General features: G+C 31.9%; 1 protein-coding gene across 4 annotated transcripts in view; it reads right to left on the reverse strand.

Moving 5' to 3' along the window:
- Positions 1 to 17,789, reverse strand: part of LOC127789955 (tropinone reductase 1-like) — a 30,250-nt gene extending 12,461 nt beyond the window's left edge. The window contains exons 1-5 of one of the 4 annotated variants that reach the window (XM_052319082.1): positions 17,605 to 17,783; positions 17,233 to 17,440; positions 16,794 to 17,010; positions 15,624 to 15,682; positions 14,667 to 14,969 (exon numbers count right to left, since the gene is read on the reverse strand). In XM_052319082.1, the coding sequence (XP_052175042.1) occupies positions 14,817 to 14,969; positions 15,624 to 15,682; positions 16,794 to 17,010; positions 17,233 to 17,440; positions 17,605 to 17,708 (741 nt within the window). In that variant the 5' untranslated portion in view covers positions 17,709 to 17,783 and the 3' untranslated portion in view covers positions 14,667 to 14,816. Of the gene's footprint in view, positions 1 to 6,126; positions 6,344 to 14,666; positions 14,970 to 15,569; positions 15,683 to 16,793; positions 17,011 to 17,232; positions 17,441 to 17,604 lie in introns of those variants that run through there. The other 3 variants (XM_052319079.1, XR_008020699.1, XM_052319078.1) reach the window with 3 other exon arrangements.
- Between the last annotated feature and the right edge of the window lie 8,143 nt (positions 17,790 to 25,932).

Consider the following 25,932-nt stretch of genomic DNA (forward strand, 5'->3'; position numbering starts at 1 on the left):
TTATTAACCCATACACGTTCTATTTTGAAGCCACAAAAAATTATTTTTATAAACATATTATATTAATGATACGTTAATTTTATTATAATAATATAAGTTTAATAATTTTATAAAATAATAAATAATTTTATTAATGTACTTATAAATAAGCATATTCATGAACTAACTTGCAAGTCTATAATCAATCCAACTCGTAAGTCTTTAATCGAGTTAGCTCGTGAGCCTTTAATCGAGCCAACTAGAGAGCCTATCGAGTCAAGATTTGTTGAGGTCAAGTTCAGTTCGTTTACAAATTGAGGTTCAAAGTTAATCTCAAGTTCGACTCATTTATTTTAACGAACAAACTCAAACGAGTTTCATTGAGCCGAGCTCGAATGGTTTGGCTCATTTGCAAACTTACCTCTCGACATCGCTGCATACCATTGCTGCATCCTCCATCTCTGTGACAGCCACGTCTCTCATCATTACCTAGGCTCTCTCGTCATTGAATCCTTTGCCTTTTGGCCACCACCTCGCCTCTCAGTGGTTGGAAACGAGTTTTCGGCTAGTTTTTGTAATTTGTGAAATTGTCTCGAAATGTTTTGCAAATTACAGAAACGGCTCAAAAAATATTTCAAGCCTTCATTATTGTTTTCGAAATGAGAAACAATTCAAAAACGTTGAAACGACGTCTCCGAACCATTTATGTGCCTCAAAGGTCTTAATCATGGAATTTTTTGCATTTGGCATTCATTATTGTATTGGGGATGCCGATTGATGCAAACTCGATTGACTATATGCCATCAAATTGCTTGTTTTTTTTTGTGATTTTCCCACTTGGCCTGCAAATGGGGATGTGGTTCTCAATTTTGTTAAAATTATCATTATTCAAAAATTTATTCTTTCTTATATAAATTAGAGAAAAAAAAAAAGAAACAAAATCTGTAGGATGATGTAAATTTGATTAAGGCGACGACTAATTACTTTGAAACTTTAAAGAATTAGATTTATAATTGGATGTCTAATCTTATGTTTATACGTGTACTAATTGATAAGTAATACGAAGATGTCATATGTCATTTTATCTAATTTAATTGATGAGCAATAGGGAGATGTCATGTCATTTTATCCAATTTAATTCACAAGTAATAGGGAGATGTTATATGTCATTTTATCCAATTTAGAGTTAAAATGATGAACTGATAAAATTTAACTCTTAGATTTTAATATAAAAAAATGTGACCCTTGTTGACATGACACCAGATACTCGAACTTAAAAGCCTTGGACATAATTTTGGCTTGAAGCATTTACTGCCAACCCAAGATATATGAGTTCAAAAATCTTGGAAATAATTTCGAATATCCTCCTTCATTTCCTAAGAGTTTGACTCTTATCAATTGAGTCAAACGCTATCTTTATTTAGATTCTCTGTTAGTTTGGGATAAATGAGTCCAAAAATCTTAAAAATAAGTTCAAGTATCTTGGTTCGCTTTGCTTATATAAAAAATAAAATCTCATATGTAAACGAACAAACTTAAATTACACTTTGAATTTATTACTCATTTATTTTACTAACTTAACAGTTGAATGTTATATTAAGGGAAGAAGTCACACCATTTCTAAGTGTACTCGTATAGAAATATACAGAGCCATGGTGCTCGATGCTAAATACCATCATCACAACTAATTAAGCTATAATTTTACTTTTTGATCCTTTATTACTATGGTATATGATATGAGAGTTCTCCTCTTAACTCTTCAATGCTATTTATCAAAGCCCCTCTTATGGGTCTTTCATGAATGCTATCAAAAAAGAAAAGAAAGTGGTTTAATTAAGCTGACAGACCAATTAAACACTGCAAATTAATTTAGCAACCACAATTTTATTGACGTGAGGATGGATGAGACACAAAGGAAGCAAAGCTTAGATACATTCAGTAGATAATCAGTGCCTTAATTTGAGAATAACAAGTAATTAGTGTGTGTGGTGTGGACTTAATTTGTATTTAGAATTCAGTAACCTTTCACACTAAGGCCACCATCAACGGCAATGACTTGCCCTGTGATATATGAAGCCGCTGGGAGGCAAAGGAATGCAACAACTGATGAGACCTCGCTTGCCTCTCCTCCTCGCCCCAATCCAACTCTACGTATAACGCGCTCTTGCTGATAACACACATACAAAAAACAAGACAAAAGAACTAAATTAACGATGAGTGACAAAAAAATTGGTCACTAAAAGATGAAAAATCATCGATAAAGCCTATACTAAGCCCCAAAAAAGGTTCCTTGTCGTACTAAATTGGGTTAAACCCATAATTTTACCTTTACACTTTCATATTTTTTTCGTGTAATAATTCGAATATTTTGTTATTTCAATTACACTCAAGAATTTGTATTTTCAAGTTATTTAAACTCTATACTTTAACATTTTTTTTATATGACAACTCAAACTTTTCATTATTTTGATTACACTTCTATACTTATATTTTCGACTCAATTTCACCCCTATACTTTGATATGTAAGAAAAAAGTAATACATAGGCATAATCAAAACAATAAAAAAATTCAAATTTTCACACAAGTAAATTGAATTTTTGTTTTTAGTATGATATACGAAGGAGACAATTCATACTATTAATGCTTCATCCACAAACGAGGTCTTAATGGCTCCTGGAGCGACTGAGTTTACACGAATATTGTCTTTTGCCCACTCGCAAGCTAAGTTCTTTGTCAATTGATTTATTGCTCCTGTACTATCAAAGATAAGATAATTAGTAAAAGAAAATCATGCCTGAAGGCATATTTATGTTCTTGAACTTTTGCATTATTTTTTTATAGAACCCTAAATTTTTGTGTGATTTCAAATATACCCCTGAACTTAGACCAAAAGTATATTTATACTCTTGAACTTTTCGTGATTCCAAATGTGCTCCTAAACTATGCAAAATCACTCATTTAAACACTTGACCAACAATTGATACACATGCGCATTAACGTAACAATTTTCTAGCATCTCCCCAACTCCTCCTCTCTATTCAGCTATGTCTCTTCTCTTTTTGAAGTCTCCTACATCTCCTTCAATTGGGCTACATAGGCTAGTTGGGCTAGAAGGGTCACTGATATGCTCAAGTTGATGATTACCTCGCTATCTAGGGGGATTGAAGATGGAGGTAGTCTAAGGGTAACATTTCTTGTAGAAGATGCATGAGACGCGAAGAGAGGAGACGCAATCGGAGAGAGATAAAGAGTTGATGAGACATCAGAGAGATAAATGAGCTGAAGAAATGTTGGGAAATTGTTGCATTAGAGCGTGTACGTATCACTTGTTGGTCAAGTGTTTAAATAAGTGATTTTACACAATTTAAAATAATATTTAAAATCATGAAAAGTTTAGAATTATGTAAGAAAAAAATACAAAAGTTCGGAGGCATAAATATGGCCCAAAGTCATAGAAATAAAAGATGAGAATAGCATATATGTGTGTGTGTGTGTTGTAGCCCAGCCCTAAGTGTACCTTTACCTTTTGAAGCGGTATAAATGGAGTTTTGTGGGAAAGCGATGAAACCGCCGATAGATGAGTTAAATACAACGTTTCCATTTCCAGAAGCCTTCAAGAGTGGGTGTGCGAGCTGGGATAAATGGTAAGAAGCCTCAAAATTGGTTCCCATTACAGTGGCGTAATCCTCAGCTGTGAAGTCAATGGCTTTTTGGGAGTGTTTGTTAACCAAGATAAGAGGGAGAAAATGTTAGATATGGGAAGCATTCCAGATGTTTAGCATTTCCAACGTGTTTGTTAACCTTATCTGACCATTTTCAGAAAAGGTCTCACGTGACCTCTTATCTCCCCCTTTCAAGATAAATTTATCCGACTTCCCCCCTCGGATAAATTTATCTTGCTCTTTCAAGATAAGGCTGAATTACTTATCTGCCCCTTGTAAGATAATTAATGCCATTTAGTGCATTTTAAGGATTTAAATTTATTAAAAAACCTTATTCATTTCATTAATTTTTAAAATTTAAATTTCTCTCTCTATATATATATTTTATTTAACTCTTTTCAACTCTTTTTAAATTTATTTTTGGACATGAATTTGAAAAATAAAATATTATTTTTAATTTTAATCTTAATTTTTTTGACAATTCATATTAATCATAAAATACTATTTTAATCATAAATTTGATAATAGAAATATTTTAATAAAAAAAACTCTTATCTTAGTGCTTATCATATGTATTAATAAACACAGAGAAAAAAAAAATACAATTATCAGTGGATTCTAAAAAATTTAACAAATAGTTTGATAGAAATCTTGGAATGCTTCCCGGTCTTATCTTGATCATTCCATATCTTGATCCGGAAAACATCTCAATTTTATCTTGATACCACCTTATCTTGCTCATTTTAACAAACGTCCATTTGAATATTATGGTTCCAGCATTGTTTACCTAATTACCCCAACCACCCAGCCAAGTTAGCCAACAAAACCCACAAATATTAGCAACTGGGGGGACACTGATTTTCGTCTTTTCAATTAATTAAACTAATGAATTTCCACTGCAATCAAAGGGTAAGATTTTGATTTGGTCACTAAAAGATGAAAAATCGTCAGTTAAAGCCTATACTAAGCGGACAAAAAGGTTCCTCGTACTGGGCTAAACCCATAATTTTGCCCTTATGCTTTCTCATTTTTGTTGTGTAACAACTTAAAATTTTTATTATTTAAATTATATCTCTAAATTTATTTTTTCAAGTTATGTGATAATTTAAAGTTTTTGTTGTTTTGATTATACTCATGTAATACCTATATTTTCGAGCCAATTTCACGCTGTATTTTGATGTGTAAAAAAAAAAAATAATTGAAATACATCTCTAAATTAACTAAAAAAATGCAATTACAAAAAATAACGAAAAGTTCAGGTTATCATACGAAAAAAAAAAGATCAAAATATAGGGGTTAAATTAACTCAAAAATACAGGTACATAAATATAATAGAAACAACGAAAAAGTTCAAGTTATCGGACGAAAAAAATATAAAAATATATATAGATAAAAATATAAATTTGACCTAATAAATTGAATTTTTGTTTTTAATGTTGATATACGAATGAGAATTCATACTAATGTTTTATCCACAAACGAGGTCATAATGACTCTTGGAGCGATTGAGTTTACACGGATATTGTCTTTTGCCCACTCGCAAGCCAAGTTCTTTGTCAATTGATTCATTGTTCCTGTATTATCAAAAATAAGATAATTAGTAAAAGGAAATCACAACCAAAGTCATATTTATGACTTTAAACTTTTGCGTTGTTATTCTGTCAAACCCTAAATTTTTTTGTAATTTCAAATATACTTCTGAAGTAAGGCCAAAAGTATATTTATGCTCTTAAACTTTTTATAGTTTCAAATGTGCCCTTGAATTATGCAAAATTACTCATTTAAACACCTACCCAGCAATTGATACGAACATGAACTAACATGGCAATTTTCTAGTATCTCTTCAACTCATTCACTCTTTCCTTCTGCATCCCAGCTCTCTTTGGCGTCTCTTACATCTCATTCGATTAGACTACATAGGCTAGTTGGGTTAGAAGGGTTATCGATGTGCTTGAGTTGATGATTATCTCGTCATTTTGGGGGATTAAAGATAAAGACAGTCTAGGGGTAATCTTTCTTCCAGGAGATGCAACTAGAGGAGACACATGAGACGCCATAAAAAGATGAGACACAAACAAAGAGAGATGGAGAATTAAGGAGATGTCAGAAAGATAAAGAGAGATCTAAGAAAATGTTGGCAAATTTTCACGATAGCACGCATGTGTATCATCTGTTAGACAAATGTTTAAATGAGTGATTTTACACAATTTAAAAATATATTTAAAACTATGAAAAGTTTAGAATTTCATTAGAAAAAAAATACAAAAGTTCAGAAGTGTAAATATGTTTTTAGTTTAACTTTAGGGATATATTTGAAATTATGAAAAATTTAAGGTTGCAAGAGAAAAGGAGAAAAAAAGACAAAAGTTTATGGACACAACTATGGCCGAAATCATATAAATAAAAGATGAGATGACTGCATATATATATATATATCGATACGTGTGTGTGTGGGAAGGGGGTGTAGCCCAGCCCCAACTGTACCTTTTGAAGCTGCGTAAATAGAGTTTTGTGGGAAAGCAATGAAACCGCCAATAGATGAGATAAAGACAACGTTTCCGTTTCCAGAAGCCTTTAGGAGTGGGTGTGCGAGCTGGGATAAATGGTAAGAGGCCTCAAAATTGGTTCCCATTACAATGGCGTAATCCTCAGCTGTGAAGTCTGTGGCTTCTTTTAATATTGCGGTTCCAGCGTTGTTTACCTAATTACCCCAAACACCCAGCCAACAAAACCCACAAATATTAGCAACTGGGGTATAGGTGTCAAAAGGGCCGGCCCGGCCCGGCCCGAGTCGGCCCACGGGCTTTTTAAACGGGCCGGGCCGGCCCTTTTACTAAAAGGGCCGGGCCGGGCCGGGCCAGCCCGTGGGCTAGAGGGCCGAGCCGGGCCCTTAGCCCACAGGGCCTAACGGGCCAGGCCCGGTGGGCCCGACCCTTTTTTTTTTTTTAAATAATTTTTTTAAAAATAATACATATAATATATACATATATAAAAATTAGTTTGTTTCTTTTTAAAATATTTTCTATCTTAATTCTTAAGTTTTAAATATTATTTCATTAATTTATATTCCTTATAATTTTTCTTGTGAATTGATATGAAAAATAATGTACATATAAAAAGGAGAATGTTTATTTATAATTTAAATATATAAAAAATTTAACTTAAAAATTTTAAATAAATTAATTGATGGTTATTATTTATATATATTACGAAATTAAATTTTTTAATATCCAATATCAATAATTACTAAATAATAACAAAATTAAAAAAAAAATGAATAAGGGCCTTACTGGCCCATAAGGGCCCAACGGGCCACGGGCCGGGCCAGGCTGGGCCCTTAGACGGGCCAGGCCAGGCCGTTGGCCCAATTTTTTTGGCCGAGCCCGGCCAGTATGAACAGTAACGGGCCGGGCCAAAGCCCGGCTCTAAACTGGGGAGACATTGATTTTCATAAAGCCTTGTATGGACAAAAATGTAGGTCCTCGATATCGTGGGCCGCCCGGCCCTTTTGACACCTCTAAACTGGGGAGACATTGATTTTCATAAAGCCTTGTATGGACAAAAATGTAGGTCCTCGATATGTTGGACTGAGGTAGGTGAACGTCAAATCTTGGGACTCGAGATAGTTTAGAATACAACCGAAAAGATAAAAATCATTCAAGAGAGAATTAAGGAAGCTCAGAATCGCCAGAAATCCTACGCAGATACGAGAAGAAGGAAATTGGAGTTCTAAGTAGGCGACAAAGTATACCTAAAGATATCTCCACTAAGAATGGTGACTAGAAGCAACAAGAAAAAGGGCAAGTTAAGCTCCCGGTATATAGGACCATATGATATAGTGGAAAGAATTGGATCAGTCGCTTATTGACTTGCTCTACCCCTGGCCCTATCAAAGCTCCACGACGTGTTTCATGTATCGCAACTTCGTAACCATGAGCCAGACCCTTCCCAGGTAATGCCAGGTGAAGCTATCGAGATTCAAGAAAATCTCTTGTACGTTGAAAAACCAGTCAGAATTTTGGATCGTAGGGATCAGGTCCTGAGAAGCAAGTCAATTGCTCTTGTACAAGTTTTGTGGAGAAACCCAGTGAGCGAAGAGATAACTTGGGAACGAGAAGAAGACATGAAACTCAATTTTTCATACCTTTTTGAAGACCCTATAGTTAGAATGAGTGAGGAATGATCAAATTTCGAGAATAAAATTTTTGTAAGGAGGGGAGAATGTAATACCCTGAGATACTGTAAAAATCTTGATTTTAGGCCCTAGAAAAAATATTAAAATTTTAGTGAATATGTAGTGAAATTTATTTAATAATATAAGGTATGTGACCCTAAAGAAATTATTGGAATTTTAAATGTTTATGATGTTTAAATTCATCTTTTTAGTTGTATGTAATTAAATCATATAGTATATGCTTATTATATAGTATGCATATTACTGTTATATGTATGAAAAGAAGTATAAATGTATAGGTATATGTACGTATGTATATATGTATGATATGAAGGTATATATATGTATATATGTATATATCCGTATATATATAAAAAAAAATCACAGGAAATCTGAAGCAGGCGCACGGCCAGAGCATGGCCGCGCCTGCAATGGGCCGAAAATTTCGTGGCTTAGATTGAGCGTTTGGGTAAGTGTTTGAGAATAGGGTTTTAATCCTTGCTTCGTGGGCAATATTTCTGGTAATTTTGGTGGCCAATGGAGCAGTGAAGAAGGAGAAATCGAGCTCGCCGAAAAACGCGCAAGTCACCTAAGCCGCACCTTCAATCGACAAATCGAGGTATTTCTTGTGTTTTTTTTCTCGTTTTTAAGGCTATTTTTGGAATCAGGAGGTCGGAATTAGGGGGAGAAGAAGTTTCGTTTGAAGCTTTAGGGCTCGGCAGCATTGCCGGCGGCGAGAAGGTCGTCGGAGAAGATGATGCAGCCGGGCGTGTGGCTGCACGCCCCCATGAGTGGGAAGAAGGCGCGTCCCTTCCACGCATCCGGCAGAAAATAAAAATAAAATAAGAAAAGAAAAGAAAAAATAAAGAAAAAATACAAATAAAAGAAATAAAATTTTGAATTTTTTTTCATTAAATCTGGAATATTGTTTATGTCTTGTTTTGTGAAAATTATTCTGGAAAATGTTAAATTAGTCATTTATTTAAATAGTTTTTCTATTATGGAAATAAGGAAAAATAGGAAATTAATTTGAAAAATTCCAATAAAATTCCAAAATACTAGAAATATTATTTAAGGAATATTAGTAAAGATAAATTAGATTTTTTGGAAGTCTAGATAATTATTATGTAATTTTGAATAGATAAGGCTTAGAAATAAAAGAAAAATTGAAGAAATTATGAAAAATAGTAAAATGATTTTCTAAACATAAATTTAATGTTTTAGGAGTCCTTGAGGACGATAAGATTGAGCAATAGCTGCTCGACACGAATTTCGAGGTCAACACGCTTTTCGAGATAACTTAGCTGTAAGTGTATGGTTTCAAGCTTAGTATGATTATATCTTCGAGAATGCTTACATCATATTGACATACTATGAAATGTACCCATCAGGTAGATTACATTCATGACATGACTATGAAATGCATAAATACACATTGATGTCATTGATCACACGCATATGAGGCCGTAGGGCTTACGAACTGGCACCGCTGCTGTACCAAGGGTGCACCCATACACTCCGACTTCGATAGAGGTGGTCGTTAAAATAGTAGATAACATAAGGGTGCAGTTGACACCTACGATGTAAGATATTGCATTCACACATGACATAGCATTATGTACCCTTATTTAGATGATTCATCATTTAACTTGAGTTCGCCCCTGAAACATTCAACGTTCAAGTCGGGATTTGCAGTGATGATACAGAGGTTGAAAATGTGTAGTGACGCGAGACGTCAAGAAACGAGTAAATGTGCCATGTTATGTTGTAATATGAATAGTTCACAAATTATGTACATTTTACTTTATTTTCAGAAGCTTATGTAACAATTTTATAATAAATGTCATGTTCAATTATTTATGTAATGCCATGAGTAGGTTCGATTTAGCTTCCGCTTTGTATTTATTTTCTAGTGTAAATATCTCGTCAAGCACTGGATAGACCTTAGGGAATTTCGGGGGTGATGTAATAAAAAAAAATAAAAAATAAGACCCAAATTTTCTAAGGTATAACACGCCTTGAAGATGTGGGTTATTACAGGGCCGGTCCATCGAACCGAGTTTAGCCCATGTGGAGTGATACAGGAAAGACATATAATAGTTATAATTACGTTGAAGATGAAAATCATATTTTTCTACTTAAATTTTATATGAAAAATCTATTATTTTTTTAAACTTCAAATTTAACCTATTAAATAGTTTGTTATTATAATTTATATCTATTGACTACTTAACTTAATTTAAAATAATACTTGAATTACGCGTGAGATAAATTGAAAAGAAAAAAAAATAGAGGAAGATTTAACCAAACCGATCATTTCTTTTGCCTTTCCTTCTCCTTTGACCATCATCTTTGCTTTTGTCTCTCATTTCTTGTCGATCCAAATAGAAGAACCAAGTTTTTTATTGACAGTTTAGGAGTGTAATTAAAATAATAAAATTTTTGATTTGCCACACGAAAGAAGATTAAGGTATAAGAAGTTAAATTGATTCAAAAATTAGATTTAGGAGTGTAATCAAAATAATAAAAAATTTAAATAGTAATATGAATAAAATAAAAAATATAAGAGCAAAAATATAGATATAGTGAAGTTTAATATATTGTGAAATCGTTTGAAATTGAATCCTTTTGTTTTTTTAATCTAATTTCAACGGGTCTTAATCATGGAATTTTTTGCATTTGGCATTCATTATTATATTGGGGTTGAAGATTGATGCAAACTCTATTGATTATATGCCATGAAATTGCATTTTTTGGGGGGTCATTTTCTCACTTGGCCTATAAATGGGAATGGGGTTCTCAATTTTGTTAAAATTATCATTAATCAAAAATTTATTCTCTCTTATATAAATTAAGGTGTGTTTGATAACACATATTTTTTATAGAAAATATTTAATCATGTGTAATTATTACATATATTTTTTATAGAAGCAATCAAACACCTTTAATTTTTTTTTGAAAAATATGCGTATGGTACAAGTATTTAAAACCTCTTTCCATGGAATTCATTCTTCGAGGGGGTGAAGTGATTTTTGTTTTCTAAACAATCATTACCTAGAATTAAATTATAAGTAATGCAATCAAACACACTCTTAGAGAAAAAAAAAAAAAAAGAGAATCAAATCCACGGGAAGATGTAAATTTGTTTAAGGTGATGACTAATTTTTTTGAAACTTTAAAGAGTTAGATTTATAATTGACGTCTAATCTCATATTACTATGTGTATTAATTGACAAGTAATAGGGAAATGTCATATGTCATTTTATCTAATTTAGAGTTAAAAGGATGAATTCATAAAATTTAACTCTTGGATTTGAATCTTGAAAAATCTGACCCTTATTGGCATGTGATGAGGGAATATTTATAGGGGGGCAATTTTACTGTACTACCCCTGGGAGGTTACCATTAACTCGGAGCCATGTGTGCCAGTAAAGACCAATAAGCGATTGCCACGTGTCAAGACTTAGGAGCTCCGCTTATTTTTATAATCTTTATTATGATTTTGAACTGGAAAGAGATAAAGAAGAAGATTAAGTCAACCAATGATATCTTTAAATATCCAAAGAATTATCTCTATTAGGGAATATTATATTTTCTCCCCATGGAAAGGGGATCAACCTCTATTTTTGAAATATATCTTATCTCCTAAGGGAAAGGCCACGGGACATGTATAAATAGAGGGCAACCTCTACAGGTATGGGGATCTGACTTCTAAGGAACTCATATATTATTTTTCCATTACTATTATACTCCTCAAAAACCCTATGAACTGACTTGAGCTTCGGAGGGATCACGGGGAGCAAGTCCCCACCCTTTTTGTAGGTACTTGGTCCGAGACAGAAGAAGGTGATCGGCTCCGCATCATCAGCATGACACTGAATAGCCAAACTTAAAAACCCTGGAGAAAATTTTGGCTTGAAAGATTGACTGCCAACCCACGTTATTTGAGCTCAAAAATCTTGGAAATAGCTTCGAATATCTTGATTCACTTCTTGAAAATTCGACTCTTATCAATTGAGTCAAACGCTATCTTTATTTAAATTCTCTGCTAGTTTGGGATATAAACGAGTTCGAAAATCTTGGAAATAAGTCCGAATATCTTAGTTCACTTTGCCTATGTAAAGAATAAAACCTCAATTGTAAACAAACAAACTTAAATTACTCTTTGCATTTATTGCTCAATTATTTTACTAACTTGAGTGTTGAATGTTATATTAAGAGGGTATTCGACGCATCATTTTTTTAAAGACTTATAAGTCTTTCTGCTTTTAAGTTGTGTAATGATTAAAAATTGGGTAGCGTTTAAATTTGATAACGTGTTTAGATAAATATACTTTAAACTGTTAGTCATAGTGGTGTTTGACTTATCAATTTGATTGCTTATAAGCTACTAAATTAACTTATAAGTTACGTAACTTATTTTTTTTGTTACGCATTTGATAACATTTAAGAACTTAAATGCTACCAATTTTATAAGTTATTTTAACAGTGTTTGAGATAAGTTTCCCCCATAGTTTTTTCAAATAAGCTCCTAGGAGCTTTTTACGTTGACTAAGTAAATGACAGAGTTGCCCTCACACAACTTCTTAATTTCTAATCTACCTATCTCTTTCACTTCTTCTCTATCGCTGCCTCCCTTCAACTCCTCCTTTCCATCGCCACCTTCTTTCATCTTCGGTTATCGTCGTCGCTATCAGTTATCACCTCTAGACCCATCCACATCCCAATCGGCTGCTGTCTCTAGCCTCTCTCACCGCCTCTTCCATGTTCATCGCCATCGTCTGTTGTGTCCTACTCCATATGTTGTATTTTCCTGTAATCGGCCACACCACCACAAAGTTAAGAGCAGTACCAATCCAAGAAATAGAAATGAACCACACAACGCACACACGCAAGAACACAAGAACACAAGATATACGTGTTCGGATCCAAACGAATCTTATTCATGGCAGAGGCTCCGTCTTTAGTCAATCCACTAAAATAATAATCAAGACATTTACACAATACACGCATAAGATCCTCTCAGCCACTCTCAAATCAGAAACCAAACCAAAAACAAGAAGACAAAACAAACCAAAGTACAAAGCCCCAAATACCTGAGCAACACATGCACTCAAACTCAATCTCACTCCCAAACAATAAAGCCCCAAGTGATACACACTTACCAGGGACGAGATCCGAAATACCTTGCGTCTTCTTCTTCGTTCTGATTGGCAGAGAGCTCCTTCAATCTTCTGCGTTCTGTTCTTGCGTGTTGCCTCTGTTCGTGCCTTCTATTTGCCTTTATGCCCTTTGCCTTTCATTTGCCCTAAATCAGCCATACATATACACGGGCCAATGGATACAAACAAAAATCATGGGCTTAACATAAATATGGGCTTGGGCTTCAATTATTGGCTCAGAATGAAATCGACCCATATCATATTATATATCCAACCCACTTTATTTATATACATATATAAATGTCACATGGATAAAATAAAGTAACCCATTTGAGACACATAAACCTAACACCATCGCCTTTTTGTATTATATATATATGTTACATATATATTGTATTAATATATTTTTTAATAATTATATATAATTTATCAACGTGTAATTGTAACAATTTTATCAGTTGGACATCAATTTATGATTTATTTTTATTAAAAATTAATATTTTTATAAATTTTATTTGTATTATTCAGCAATATATCTATTTTAGCTTTTTTGTCAAGTTTTCACAGTTTATCAAATTTTACAAACCCAACACATAATTATATAACTGACAGCTTAAAAGCACATTTATTCAAACACGTTATCAGTTTAAATGATACCCAACTTTTAAGTTTTACACAACATAAAATCTAAATAGCTGAAAATCTATTGAAAAAAACAGTAAGCCAAACAACCTCTAAATAGTTATGAATTTGGTTTGAAAAAATTGATAAGCTTGTTAAAAAGACGAAAATAGATATATTACTGAATAATACAAATAAAATTCATAAAAATACTAATTTTTAATAAAAATAAATTATAAATCAATCAACTTATAAAATTGTTACAATTAATAAATTATACACAATTATTAAAAAATATATTAATACAACTTTATGTTTAAATTTAGATTTAATTCATATAAATGTTAAATATATTAATACAATAGACATTAATATATGTATATATGTTAAATATATATATACAGAGATGGATGAGGTGACAGATGATGGACGAAGCGATGATGGAGGCTACGACAACAAAAAATAAAGGAAGCAGTGATAGAGACGACAACAAGAGATAGAGAAGCTACGATGATGACAGGAAGAGGGATGAGAGAGTAAAGGCGGAGAGTTGAAAATAGTTGAATTGTTTGAGAATAAATTTGTCATTTACTTGGTCAACGCAATGAACCACCAAGAGCTTATTTGGAAAAGTGAGAAGGGGAGGGAAACAACTTATCTCAAACGCTGTTAATACAATTTGTAAGCTTGGTAGCATTTTATTTCTTAAATTTTAACAAATACATAATAAAATAAGTTACATGACTTATAAACCAATTCAGTAGCTTATAAGTGATCAAATCGGTAAGCCAAACACCATATGAAGGAACAAGACCCACCATTTCTTACATGTACTCATGTAGAAATATACAGAGCCATTGTAATTGATGTTAAATACCATGATCACAACTGATTAAGCTATAATTTTACCTTTTGGTCCTTTATTACTATGGTATATGATACGAGAATTCTCCTTTTTTAACTCTTCAAAGCTATTTATCAAACCCCCTCTTTACGGGGCTTTGATGAATGTGAAAAAAAAAAGAAAATGATTTAATTAAGCTGGCAGGCCAATTAAACACTGCAAATTAATTTAGCAACCACAACTTTATTGACGTGAGGATGGATGAGCCACAAAGGAAGCAAAGCTTAGAAACATTCAGTAGATAATCAGTGCCTTAATTTGAGATTAACAAGTAATTATTGTGTGTGGTGTGGACTTAATTTGTATTTAGAATTCAGTAACCTTTCACACTAAGGCCACCATCAACGGCAATGACTTGCCCTGTGATATATGAAGCCGCTGGAAGGCAAAGAAATGCAACAACTGATGACACCTCGCTTGCCTCTCCTCCTCGCCCCGATCCAACTCTACGTACAACGGGCTCTACCTGATAACACATACAAAAAACAAGACAAAAGAACTAAATTAACGATGAGTGACAAAAAAAGTTGGTCACTAAAAGATGAAAAATCGTCGGTTAAAGCCTATACTAAGCCAACAAAAAGGTTCCTCGTACTGGGCTAAACCCATAATTTTGCCCTTATGCTTTCTCATTTTTGTTGTGTAACAACTTAAATTTTTTATTATTTAAATTATATCTCTAAATTTATATTTTCAAGTTATGTGATAATTTAAAGTTTTTGTTGTTTTGATTATACTCATGTAATACCTATATTTTCGAGCCAATTTCACGCTGTACTTTGATGTGTAAAAAAAAAAAAAGTAATTGAAATACATCCCTAAATTAACTAAAAAAAATACAATTACAAAAATAATGAAAAGTTTAGGTTACCATGCAAAAAAAAAAGGATCAAAATATAGGGGTTAAATTAACTCAAAAATACAGATACACAAGTATAATAGAAACAACGAAAAAGTTCAAGTTACCGGATGAAAAAAATATAAAAATATATAGATAAAAATATAAATTTGACCTAATAAATTGAATTTTTGTTTTTAGTGTTGATATATGAATGAGAATTCATACTAATGCTTTATCCACAAACGAGGTCATAATGACTCCTGGAGCGACTGAGTTTACACGGATATTGTCTTTTGCCCACTCGCAAGCCAAGTTCTTTGTCAATTGATTCATTGCTCCTGTATTATCAAAAATAAGATAATTAGTAAAAGGAAATCACAACCAAAGTCATATTTATGACTTTGAACTTTTGCGTTGTTTTTCTGTAAAACCTTAAATTTTTTCGTAATTTCAAATATACTCCCAAACTAAGGCCAAAAGTATATTTATGCTCTTAAACTTTTTATAGTTTCAAATGTGCCCCTGAATTATGCAAAATTATTCATTTAAACACGTACCCAGCAATTGATACGAACATGAACTAACATGGCAATTTCTAGCATCTCTTCAACTCATTCACTCTCTCCGTCTGCATCCCAGCTCTCTTTGGCGTCTCTTACATCTCATTCGATTAGACTACATAGGCTAGTTGGGTTAGAAGGGTTATCAATGTGCTCGAGTTGATGATTACCTAGTCATTTTGGGGGATTAAAGATAAAGATAGTCTGGGGGTAATCTTTCTTCCAGGAGATGCAGCTGGAGGAGACACATGAGACGCCATAAAAAGATGAGACACAAACAAACAGAGATGGGGAGTTAAGGAGATGTCAGAAAGATAAAGAGAGATCTAAGAAAATGTTGGCAAACTTTCACGGTAGCACGCATATGTATCATCTGTTAGACAAATGTTTAAATAAGTGATTTTACACAATTTAAAAATACATTTAAAACTATGAAAAGTTTAGAATTTCATAAGAAAAAAAATATAAAAGTTCAGAAGTGTAAATATGTTTTAAGTTTAACTTCAGGGATATATTTGAAATTATGAAAAATTTAAGGTTGCAAGAGAAAAGGAGAAAAAAAGACAAAAGTTTATGGACACAACTATGGCCGAAATCATATAAATAAAAGATGGGATGACTGCATATATATATATATATATATATCTCAATATGTGTGTGTGTGGGATGGGGGTGTAGCCGAGTGCGATTTTGTTCACCCCCTTTAACGGGGTGACCATCACCCTCACAATTTCTGTGAGGGTTAAAGAGCAACGGAACGGCATGAATTGTGAGGGTGATTCATGCCGTTCCGTTGCTCTTTAACCCTCACAAAAATTGTGAGGGTGATGGTCACCCGTTTTTGAAGGTGAACAAAATTGCACTCGGTGTAGCCCAGCCCCAACTGTACCTTTTGAAGCTGCGTAAATAGAGCTTTGTGGGAAAGCAATGAAACCGCCGATAGATGAGATAAAGACAACGTTTCCGTTTCCAGAAGCCTTTAGGAGTGGGTGTGCGAGCTGGGATAAATGGTAAGAGGCCTCAAAATTGGTTCCCATTACAATGGCGTAATCCTCAGCTGTGAAGTCTGTGGCTTCTTTTAATATTGCGGTTCCAGCGTTGTTTACCTAATTACCCCAAACACCCAGCCAAGTTAACCAACAAAACCCACAAATATTAGCAACTGGGGAGACATTGATTTTCATCTTTTCAATTAAACTAATGAATTTCCACTGCAATCAAAGGGTAAGCTTTTGATTTGGTTAATATAATATAACCTATATAGCTCGAAGCTAAATTGAAGGAAAATTAATGAAGCTGAGTTGGGTTTGGATTGATTCTGAACTCACAAGAATGTTGAGCTTTCCGGCGAACACATGGGAGACTTCTTCCATGAGCTTCTCTCGCTGTGTTCTCGACATCACGTCGCAGACAGAGCCTGTGACCCTGAGGCCTTCGCTTCTCCATTTTCGCAAGCATTCTTCAAGCTCCGCCTGATTTCTCGAGCACAGATGAACTGCGGCTCCAAATCTGGCCAGTTCTTCCACAATCGCATGCCTTTCAATTACTCAAAACAAACAAAATTAAGAATAAGTAATCGACCCGAATCGTTTATTATATATATTTGCAAGCCCATATGAAGTTAGTATCAAAATTCTATTGAATGAATCGAACGAGGAGGTCCTATTGACAGGCCTAAAATTAAAGAAAAATACACCGACCCCATGCCTCGGGTGCCGCCGGTGACCAGAGCGGTGGTTCCCTTCAAAGACCACCTTTCATCTCGGATGCCAATTTCCATGTCTTCGCTTCTTTGCTGATGCATGCTAAGCTGGGCTTCTGTGGCCTTTCCTTTCGTATCTTGTGGATTGATGAAGCGTTTAAGTTTCTCTCAGACTCAGTCCCCTCCATTGTCGTCGCGGGGTGGGCCAGCACCGTCCTTTTCACGCCCAAAGTCTAAAGAAAACGCTGAAAAATCAAAGCCGCCAGGGCACAAAGGAAGAACCCGTGTTGCTATTTTGGAGTGCGATTTTGTTCGCCCCTTTAACGGGGGTGAAGATAACCCCAAGTCCTTTGGGGTTATCTTTAACAGAGGGCAGCCAATTGATTTGAAGTTTGGCTGCCCCTATGTGAGATAATTGAGTGCGATTTTGTTCATCCCTTTTAATGGGGTGAACATCACTCTTACAAAATTGTTAGGGCAAAAAAAAATAACGGAACGACATTAAAGGGGGTGAACAAAATTACACTCAAGATAATCTCCAAAGGACTGGGAGTTATCTTCACCTCCGTTAAAAGGGATGAACAAAATTGCACTCGCTTTTTAGGTCTCAGGTCGCAGATTGTGGAGTGTGATTTTGTTTACCCCTCTAACGGGGTGAACGTAACCCTCGTCGGTGAGGGTTAAAAAAATAATCCATTTATGTTTTTTTTCTCTATTATATTTTTATTACGTGTCTTTCTCAATTGCTATTTAAAAAAATAAATTAAATTTCTTTTAAATTAAAATAAATAAATCTCTCTATGGCTTAATTTTAATATTTATAATACAAAAAAAATATTAATTAATCACTCATTACGTGCTTCTAGGTAACATTGACAAACACAATAATACACTTTTTATCAAATACAATTTTTATTAATATTACTTTTATAACACAATATAATACAACGTACTACAACAAAAATACCAAACATATCCTTAAAATCAATTTTCTTTTTAACTTTAAAAGATAAATATACATATATAACTTTATTTCTTTTCATTATTTATTTTTCATTACAAAATTCAATATCTATACATTTTTGACATGTATAGATATTGAATTTTTGACATGTATCGATATTGAATTTTGTAATGAAAAGTAAATAATGAAAAGAAATAAAGTTATATATGTATATTTATCTTTTAAAGTTTAAAAGAAAATTGATTTTAAGGGTATGTTTGGTGTTTTTATTGTAGTATGTTGTATTATATTGTGTTGTAAAAGTAATATTAATAAAAATTGTATTATTGTGTTTGTCAATGTTACTTGGAAGCACGTAATGAGTGTTTAATTAATATTTTTTTTGTATTATAAATATTAAAATTAAACCACTGAGAGATTTATTTATTTTAGTTTAAAAGAAATTTAATTTGTTTTTTTAAAAAGCAGTTGAGAAAGAGATATAGTAGAGAAAGAAAACATAAATAGGTTATTTTTTTAACCTCCATTGACCGAAGTTACGTTCACTCCCGTTAAAGGGGTGAACAAAATCGCACTCTAAATTGTGAGTTCGAGCCCTGGTCAATGAACACATATCTTTGATTTACCTTTTTAGTGTAGCTTTTAGGGTTGGGGTTGCTGAGGACATCGGGTGTAGTTCCAAAAAAAAAAAAAAAGACTAAAAAATCAAAAGCCTAAAGGATTTATATGATTACCAAATTCAATAATTCATTTGTAACATATATATATATATATATACCTATTGAACTAGTAAAATTTATATAATTAATAGTTGAGGTTGAGACCTGTAAATCGCTGTTAAAAAGTTATGTAATTATATTGAAGGCGAAATCATATTTTTCTACTTCAATTTTATATAAAATGTTTATTACTTTTTAAATTTTAAATTTAATATATTAAATATTTATTTTTTATAATTTACACCTATTGATTACTTATCTCGATTTAAAATAATTCGTGAATTATGTGCAAACTAAGGTGGAAGAAGAAAAATATAAGAAAAGAAGAACCAACCGAACTGATTATTCTTTTTGCCTTTCATTCTCCTTCGTCCGTTATCATTGCTCTTTTCTCTCATTTTTTGTTAACCTAAATAGAAAATCGAGTCTCTTGTAGGTCATCGCTATCTTCACCAATCCCAACCCTTCTTCTTTGTTTTGATTGACGACTGTAAGTTGCAACCAACCCATCTTTCCCTTACTTCAATTGGTGACCCTCGACCAACTTATTCTAAGAAAATCTCTCCAAATATTCTAAGAAAATAATAGATAATCATCCATAAAGAATTCTAATTCTAAAATGATTTTGGGATATTAGGATAAACATCATCCATAAGAGATAGATGCTATTCATAATAATTCTAATCTCAGCCAAACTAGAGATAATTGAGATAGATGTTATCTGTAATAATTTTAATTTCAAATTAATTAAGATTACTTCATATCCCTCTATAAATAAGTAGACACTCATTTTTAAAAAGGTATGACGTCTCTGATACTGATTTTAATACAGGCTTTATAATTTTCAATATTTGATTGAAGCATTAGAGTGTTTGTGCAGGGAATTTCCTGCGCCTTTTGATTGTTTTCTTATTTTTGCATATTCAAGTAACTTAACGATGATGTTTTCAATCAATTAAATTCATTATTGTATCTAGACAATAATAGAATGTATTAAAACTAAGCACACTTTACGCCCAATTATTCTGGACAATGTTTGTATCTTTTGTATTACCGCACTTGTTAGCACAAAGTTGGCCGATATTTATTCCTCAAATACCATCAGAATGAAATTTTATCCTTATTTAGGAAAGTAAAAGATGAAAAATTATTTTTCCTCGACAGAGTAATGAAAATGCATGGAACCAAAGAATATTAATCATCAAATCTATTATACCCCTTTAATGAAACAATAAAGTATGATAAAATTAAAAACAAGTTTCCAACACTAAAATTTTTCATCAATTCTTTTATTCCATCCATTTTTTTTTTCAATTTTAAAGACAATAGAAATGAAACTTTGAATAAAAATACATTTATTTTAACACTAATACAAATTATTTGGGCACTTTATTCTGTCAGTTAAAGTTACATGATTGAAAAACTATTAAGTTTAACATCATTAGGCACTCCACTCCTTTAAAAAGTTTGCTACGTGTCAAGCCCTAGTAAGGTTTTCTTGCATCAAATTAAATCACATGCTCCATTGCTTATGCGGGCCTTCCTCAATTCCTTGGAGTATCATTTTGCAATTGCAATCCCAGGTGAGATATTTACTTAATAGATTTCAACGTTATTTATTTATTTATTGTATGGCCACCACTTATGTTTGCGTTCCCATAAGGATTCTACTCTTTCAAAAGAGGTCGCTACATATATTAAGAATAGATAAGTTTCTTGGCTTTGCATCAATTAAACCACATGCTCCACCACTCCTTAGGCAAGATACTTAGTTTATGGATTTCAATGTTTTTTTCTTTTTTTTATAAGTTTTGAAAAAAGAGAAATTAGAACACCCTATAACCTTCGACTAGCTTCAAATGTTTCAAAAATTTAATTTGTCTAGTGCTTTGAGAGTCTTGTTATATTATTAAGATTTGAATTTGAACCTTAAACCCATATTATTTATAGGACGAGACAACATCAAAATGAGTAGTAAAAGTAAAGACAAACCCTACATTTATATAAAAAAAGGGCTCTACATTTACTAAATAGTAAATGTAAATGCCCTTACCATGGTGACCAAATGAAATTGCTACAGTTACCTTTCTCTTTTTTTTTTTTTTTTAAGGAAGCGTTTGTTAAAATGAGTAAAATAAGAAATATCAAGATAAGTTTGAAATGCATTCCGAATCAAGATATGAAATGATCAAGATAAGACTGGAAAATATTCTAAGATTTCTATAAGAGTGTTTGTTAAATTTTTTAGAATCCACTGATAATTGTATTTTTTTTTTATGTGTTTGTTAATGCATATGATAAGCACAAAGATGAGAGGTTTTTTTACCAAAATATCCCTATTACCAAATTTATGATTAAAATAGTATTTTATGATTAATATGAATTATCAAAAAAATTAAAATTAAAATTAAAAAAAATATTTTATTTTCTAAATTCATGTTCAAAAATAAATTTAAAAAGAGTTAAAAAGTAGAAATAATTATTGTTAGAATTACAATAATTTCACCTACATAATTAAAAATAGCCAAAACATATTTTCATAATAGGTAATAAAATATAAAATTAAATAAAATAATTTAAAAATTGGTGAAAGGAATTATATTAGTTAATAAAATATATATATATAGAGAGAGAGAAATTTAAATTTTAAAAATCAATGAAATGAATAATGTCATTTAAAATTTAAAAATTATCAAAACAGGTAACAATTTAAAAATATATTAAATAATATTAATTATAAGAGTTAAATAAATAAGTTTTTTTAATAAATTTAAAACTTTAAAATGCATTAAATGCCATTAACTATTCTATAAGGGGCGTATAAGTAATTGAACCTTATCTTGAAAGAGTCAGATAAATTTATCTGAGGAGGAGGTCAGATAAATTTATCTTAAAAGAGGAAGATAAGAGGTTACGTGAGGACTTTTTCGGAAGTGGTCAAATAAGCTTAACAAACACGTTAGAAAGACCAAACACCCAGAATGCTTCCCATATCTGACTTTTTCTCCTTCTTATCTTGATTAATAAACACCCTCTAAAAAGGAAAACTTAACTAAAGAGTTAGAGACATTTCCCTATAAAAGAGGGTCAATCAATAAAAAACCTATTTTTTTATCTTATATTAATTTGCATTAACAACGTGAACTTCTATTCCCATACAATCAAAGACAGACGTTGTCTATTTGTTCTACTACACGGACAATGTGCTTCGAACATTTGCCTTTTTGTATGGCTGGGTTACCCAAATCTTTGGACATTCGCATTGAAAATTGGGCACATTGGAGCACAAAATGAGGCTTTAACTCGGGAGTGTTTAGAGCTGTTTGGAAGTTCGAAATAAAAATCACAAAAAGTGGATTTTATTGGGTTCGAGTAAAGGGTTGAAACCTGAAACGCTTTCTGTTTATTGCCTCCTGCACAATGAATATTCTATTTTCGAACAAGCATGCTGTTAGTATGACCCATTGAGTTTGTGAATATGGTGACATGAAGAAGAAACTTCAAAATTATATAGAAAGATCGAAAGATTATAAAGCTTAGCTTACATGTGCTGCTGGCAATGGCATCAGCCATCACCATACCAACCTTTTGGTGTAATTAAATACTTGAAGCTTATATTGAGACAATAGTGAAGCAGAGTCTGTTGTCTAGAAATGTAATTAAAATAATAAAAAATTTGAATTGTCACGTGAAAAAAAATCAAAGTAGAAGAAGTTTAAGTGATTCAAAAATTAGATTTAGGAGTGTATTTGAAATAATAAAAAAATTAAATGACTACATAAATAAAATAAAAAATATAGATATAGTGAAATTTAATATATAGTCAAATGGTTTGAAATTGAATTTTTTTTTTTTTATCTAATTTGAACGGGTCTTAATCGTGGAATTATTTGCATTTGGCATTCATTATTGTATTGGGGTTGAAGACTGATGCATACTCGATTGACTATATGCCATCAAATTGCATGTTTTTTTTTTTTTTTTTTTTTTTTTGGTGGGGGGGTGGTGGGGGGGAGTCATTTCTTCACGTGGCCTGTAAATGGGAATGGGGTTCTCAATTTTGTTAAAATTATCGTTATTAAAAATTTATTCTTTCTTATATTAATTAGAGAAAAAAAAGAGAAACAAATCCACAGGAAGATGTAAATTTGTTTAAGGTAATGACTAATTACTTTGAAACTTTAAAGAGTTAGATTTATAATTGGACGTCTAACCTCATATTACTATGTGTATTAATTGACAAGTAATAGGGAAATGTCATATGTCATTTTATCTAATTTAGAGTTAAAAGTATGAATTCATAAAATTTAACTTTTAGATTTTAATCTTGAAAAATCTGACCCTTATTGACATGGCACCAAATACCCAAACTTAAAAGTCTTGGAGAAAATTTTGGCCTGAAGGATTCACTGGCAACCCAAGTTATTTGAGCTCAAAAATCTTGGAAATTACTTTGACCATCCTCGTTCACTTCTTAAAAATTCGACTCTTATCAATTGAGTCAAACGCCATCTTTATTCAAATTCTCTGCTAATTTGGGATAAACGAGTCCGAAAATCTTGGAAATAAGTCTAAATATCTTGATTCACTTTGCCCATGTAAAGAATAAAACCTCACATGTAAATGAACAAACTTAAATTGCTCTTTGCATTTATTGCTCAATTATTTTAGTAACTTAAGTGTTGAATGTTATGTTATATTAAGAGGGTATTTCGCGCACCATTTTTTTAAGGACTTATAAGTCTTTTTGCTTTTAAGTTGTGTAAAGATTAAAAGTTTGATAGCGTTTAAATTAATAACGTATTTGGATAAATATGATTTAAGCTGTTAGTTAATTGAGTGTTTGGCTTATCGGTTTGACTGTTTATAAGCTAATGAATTAGCTTATAATTAAGTTATGTAACTTATTTTTTTTTACGCGTTTGACAACATTTAATAGCTTAAGTGCTATCAAGTTTATAAGCTATTTTACCAGTGTTTGAGATAAACTTTCCCCCTAGCTTTTTCAAATAAGTTCCTAAGAGCTTTTTGTGTTGACCAAGTAAATGACATATTTGCCCTCACACAACTTCCTAATTTCCAATCTACCTGTCTTCTTCACTTCTTCTCTGTCACTGCCTCTCTTCAATTCCTCGCCATCACTGTTAGTTACCGCCTCTAGACCCATCCATATCCCCATCGGTCGTCGCCTCTAACCTCCATTGTGGCCTCCTCTATGTTCGTCGTCATAATCTGTTTCTTCCTCTTCTATCAGTCGCCTCTCTATATGTATCTATAGGTAACATATATATTGTATTAATATATTTTTTAATAATTGTGTATAATTTATCAACGTGTAATTGTATCAATTTTATCAGTTAGAAATCAATTTATGATTCATTTTTATTAAAAATTAATATTTTTATGAATTTTAGTTATATTATTTAGTAGTATATCCATTTTAATTTTTTTTGTCAAGTTTTCACAGTTTATCATATTTTATAAACCCAATATATAATTATATAACTGACAACTTAAAAACACATTTATCCAAATATATTATTAGTTTAAACGCTACCCAACTTTTAAACTTTACATAACTTAAAATCCAAATAACTGAAAAAAGGGTAAGCCAAATAGCCTTTAAATAATTATGTATTTGATTTAAAAAAATAATAAATTATCAGAATTTGTCAAAAAAATGAAAATAGACATATTGCTAAATAATATAAATAAAATTTATAAAAATACTAATTTTTAATAAAAATAAATTAAAAATTGAAATCTAACTGATAAAATTGTTATAATTACATGTTGATAAATTATACACAATTATTAAGAAAATATATTAATATAACTTTATGTTTAAATTTAGATTTAATTCATAAAAATGTTAAATATATTAATACAATAAATATTAATATATGTATATATGTTAAATATATATACATAGATGGAGGAGGCAATGGACGATGGAAGAAGTGGCGAAGGAGGTGACGACTGGAGATGGAGAAGCTACAATGAAAGTCGGCCATGGAAGAAGCTGAAATGGAAGTAACGGCCAAAGATGGAGAAATTGAGATGAAGGTCAGCCATGGAAGAGGCTACGATGATGAAGGGAAGAGGGATGAGAGAGTAAGGGTAGAGAGTTGAAAATAGTTGAATTGTTTGAGAGTAAATTTGTCATTTATTTAGTCAACGCAATAAGTTATCAAGAGCTTATTTGAAAAAGTGCGAAAAGGGAGAGGAGAAGCTTATCTCAAATACTGTTAAAACAATTTATAAATTTGGTAGCGTTTAATTTCTTAAATTTTAACAAATACGTAATAAAATAAGCTAGATAACTTATAAACTAATTCAGTAGCTTGTAAGTGATCAAATCGGTAAGGCAAACATCTTCTAAGGGAACAACACCCACCATTTCTTACATGTACTCGTGTAGAAATATATAGAGCCATTGTGATCAATTTTAAATACCATAATCACAACTGATTAAGTTATAATTTTACTTTTTGATCCTTCATTATTATGGTATATGAAATGAGAGTTCTCCTTTTTAACTCTTCAACGCTATTTATCAAACCCCCTCCTACGGGGCTTTGATGAATGTGAAAAAGAAAGAAAGTGATTTAATTAAGCTGACAGGCCAATTAAACACTGCAAA

The sequence above is a fragment of the Diospyros lotus genome, chromosome 14, assembly GCF_014633365.1.
Source record: "Diospyros lotus cultivar Yz01 chromosome 14, ASM1463336v1, whole genome shotgun sequence".
Taxonomy (NCBI): domain Eukaryota; kingdom Viridiplantae; phylum Streptophyta; class Magnoliopsida; order Ericales; family Ebenaceae; genus Diospyros; species Diospyros lotus.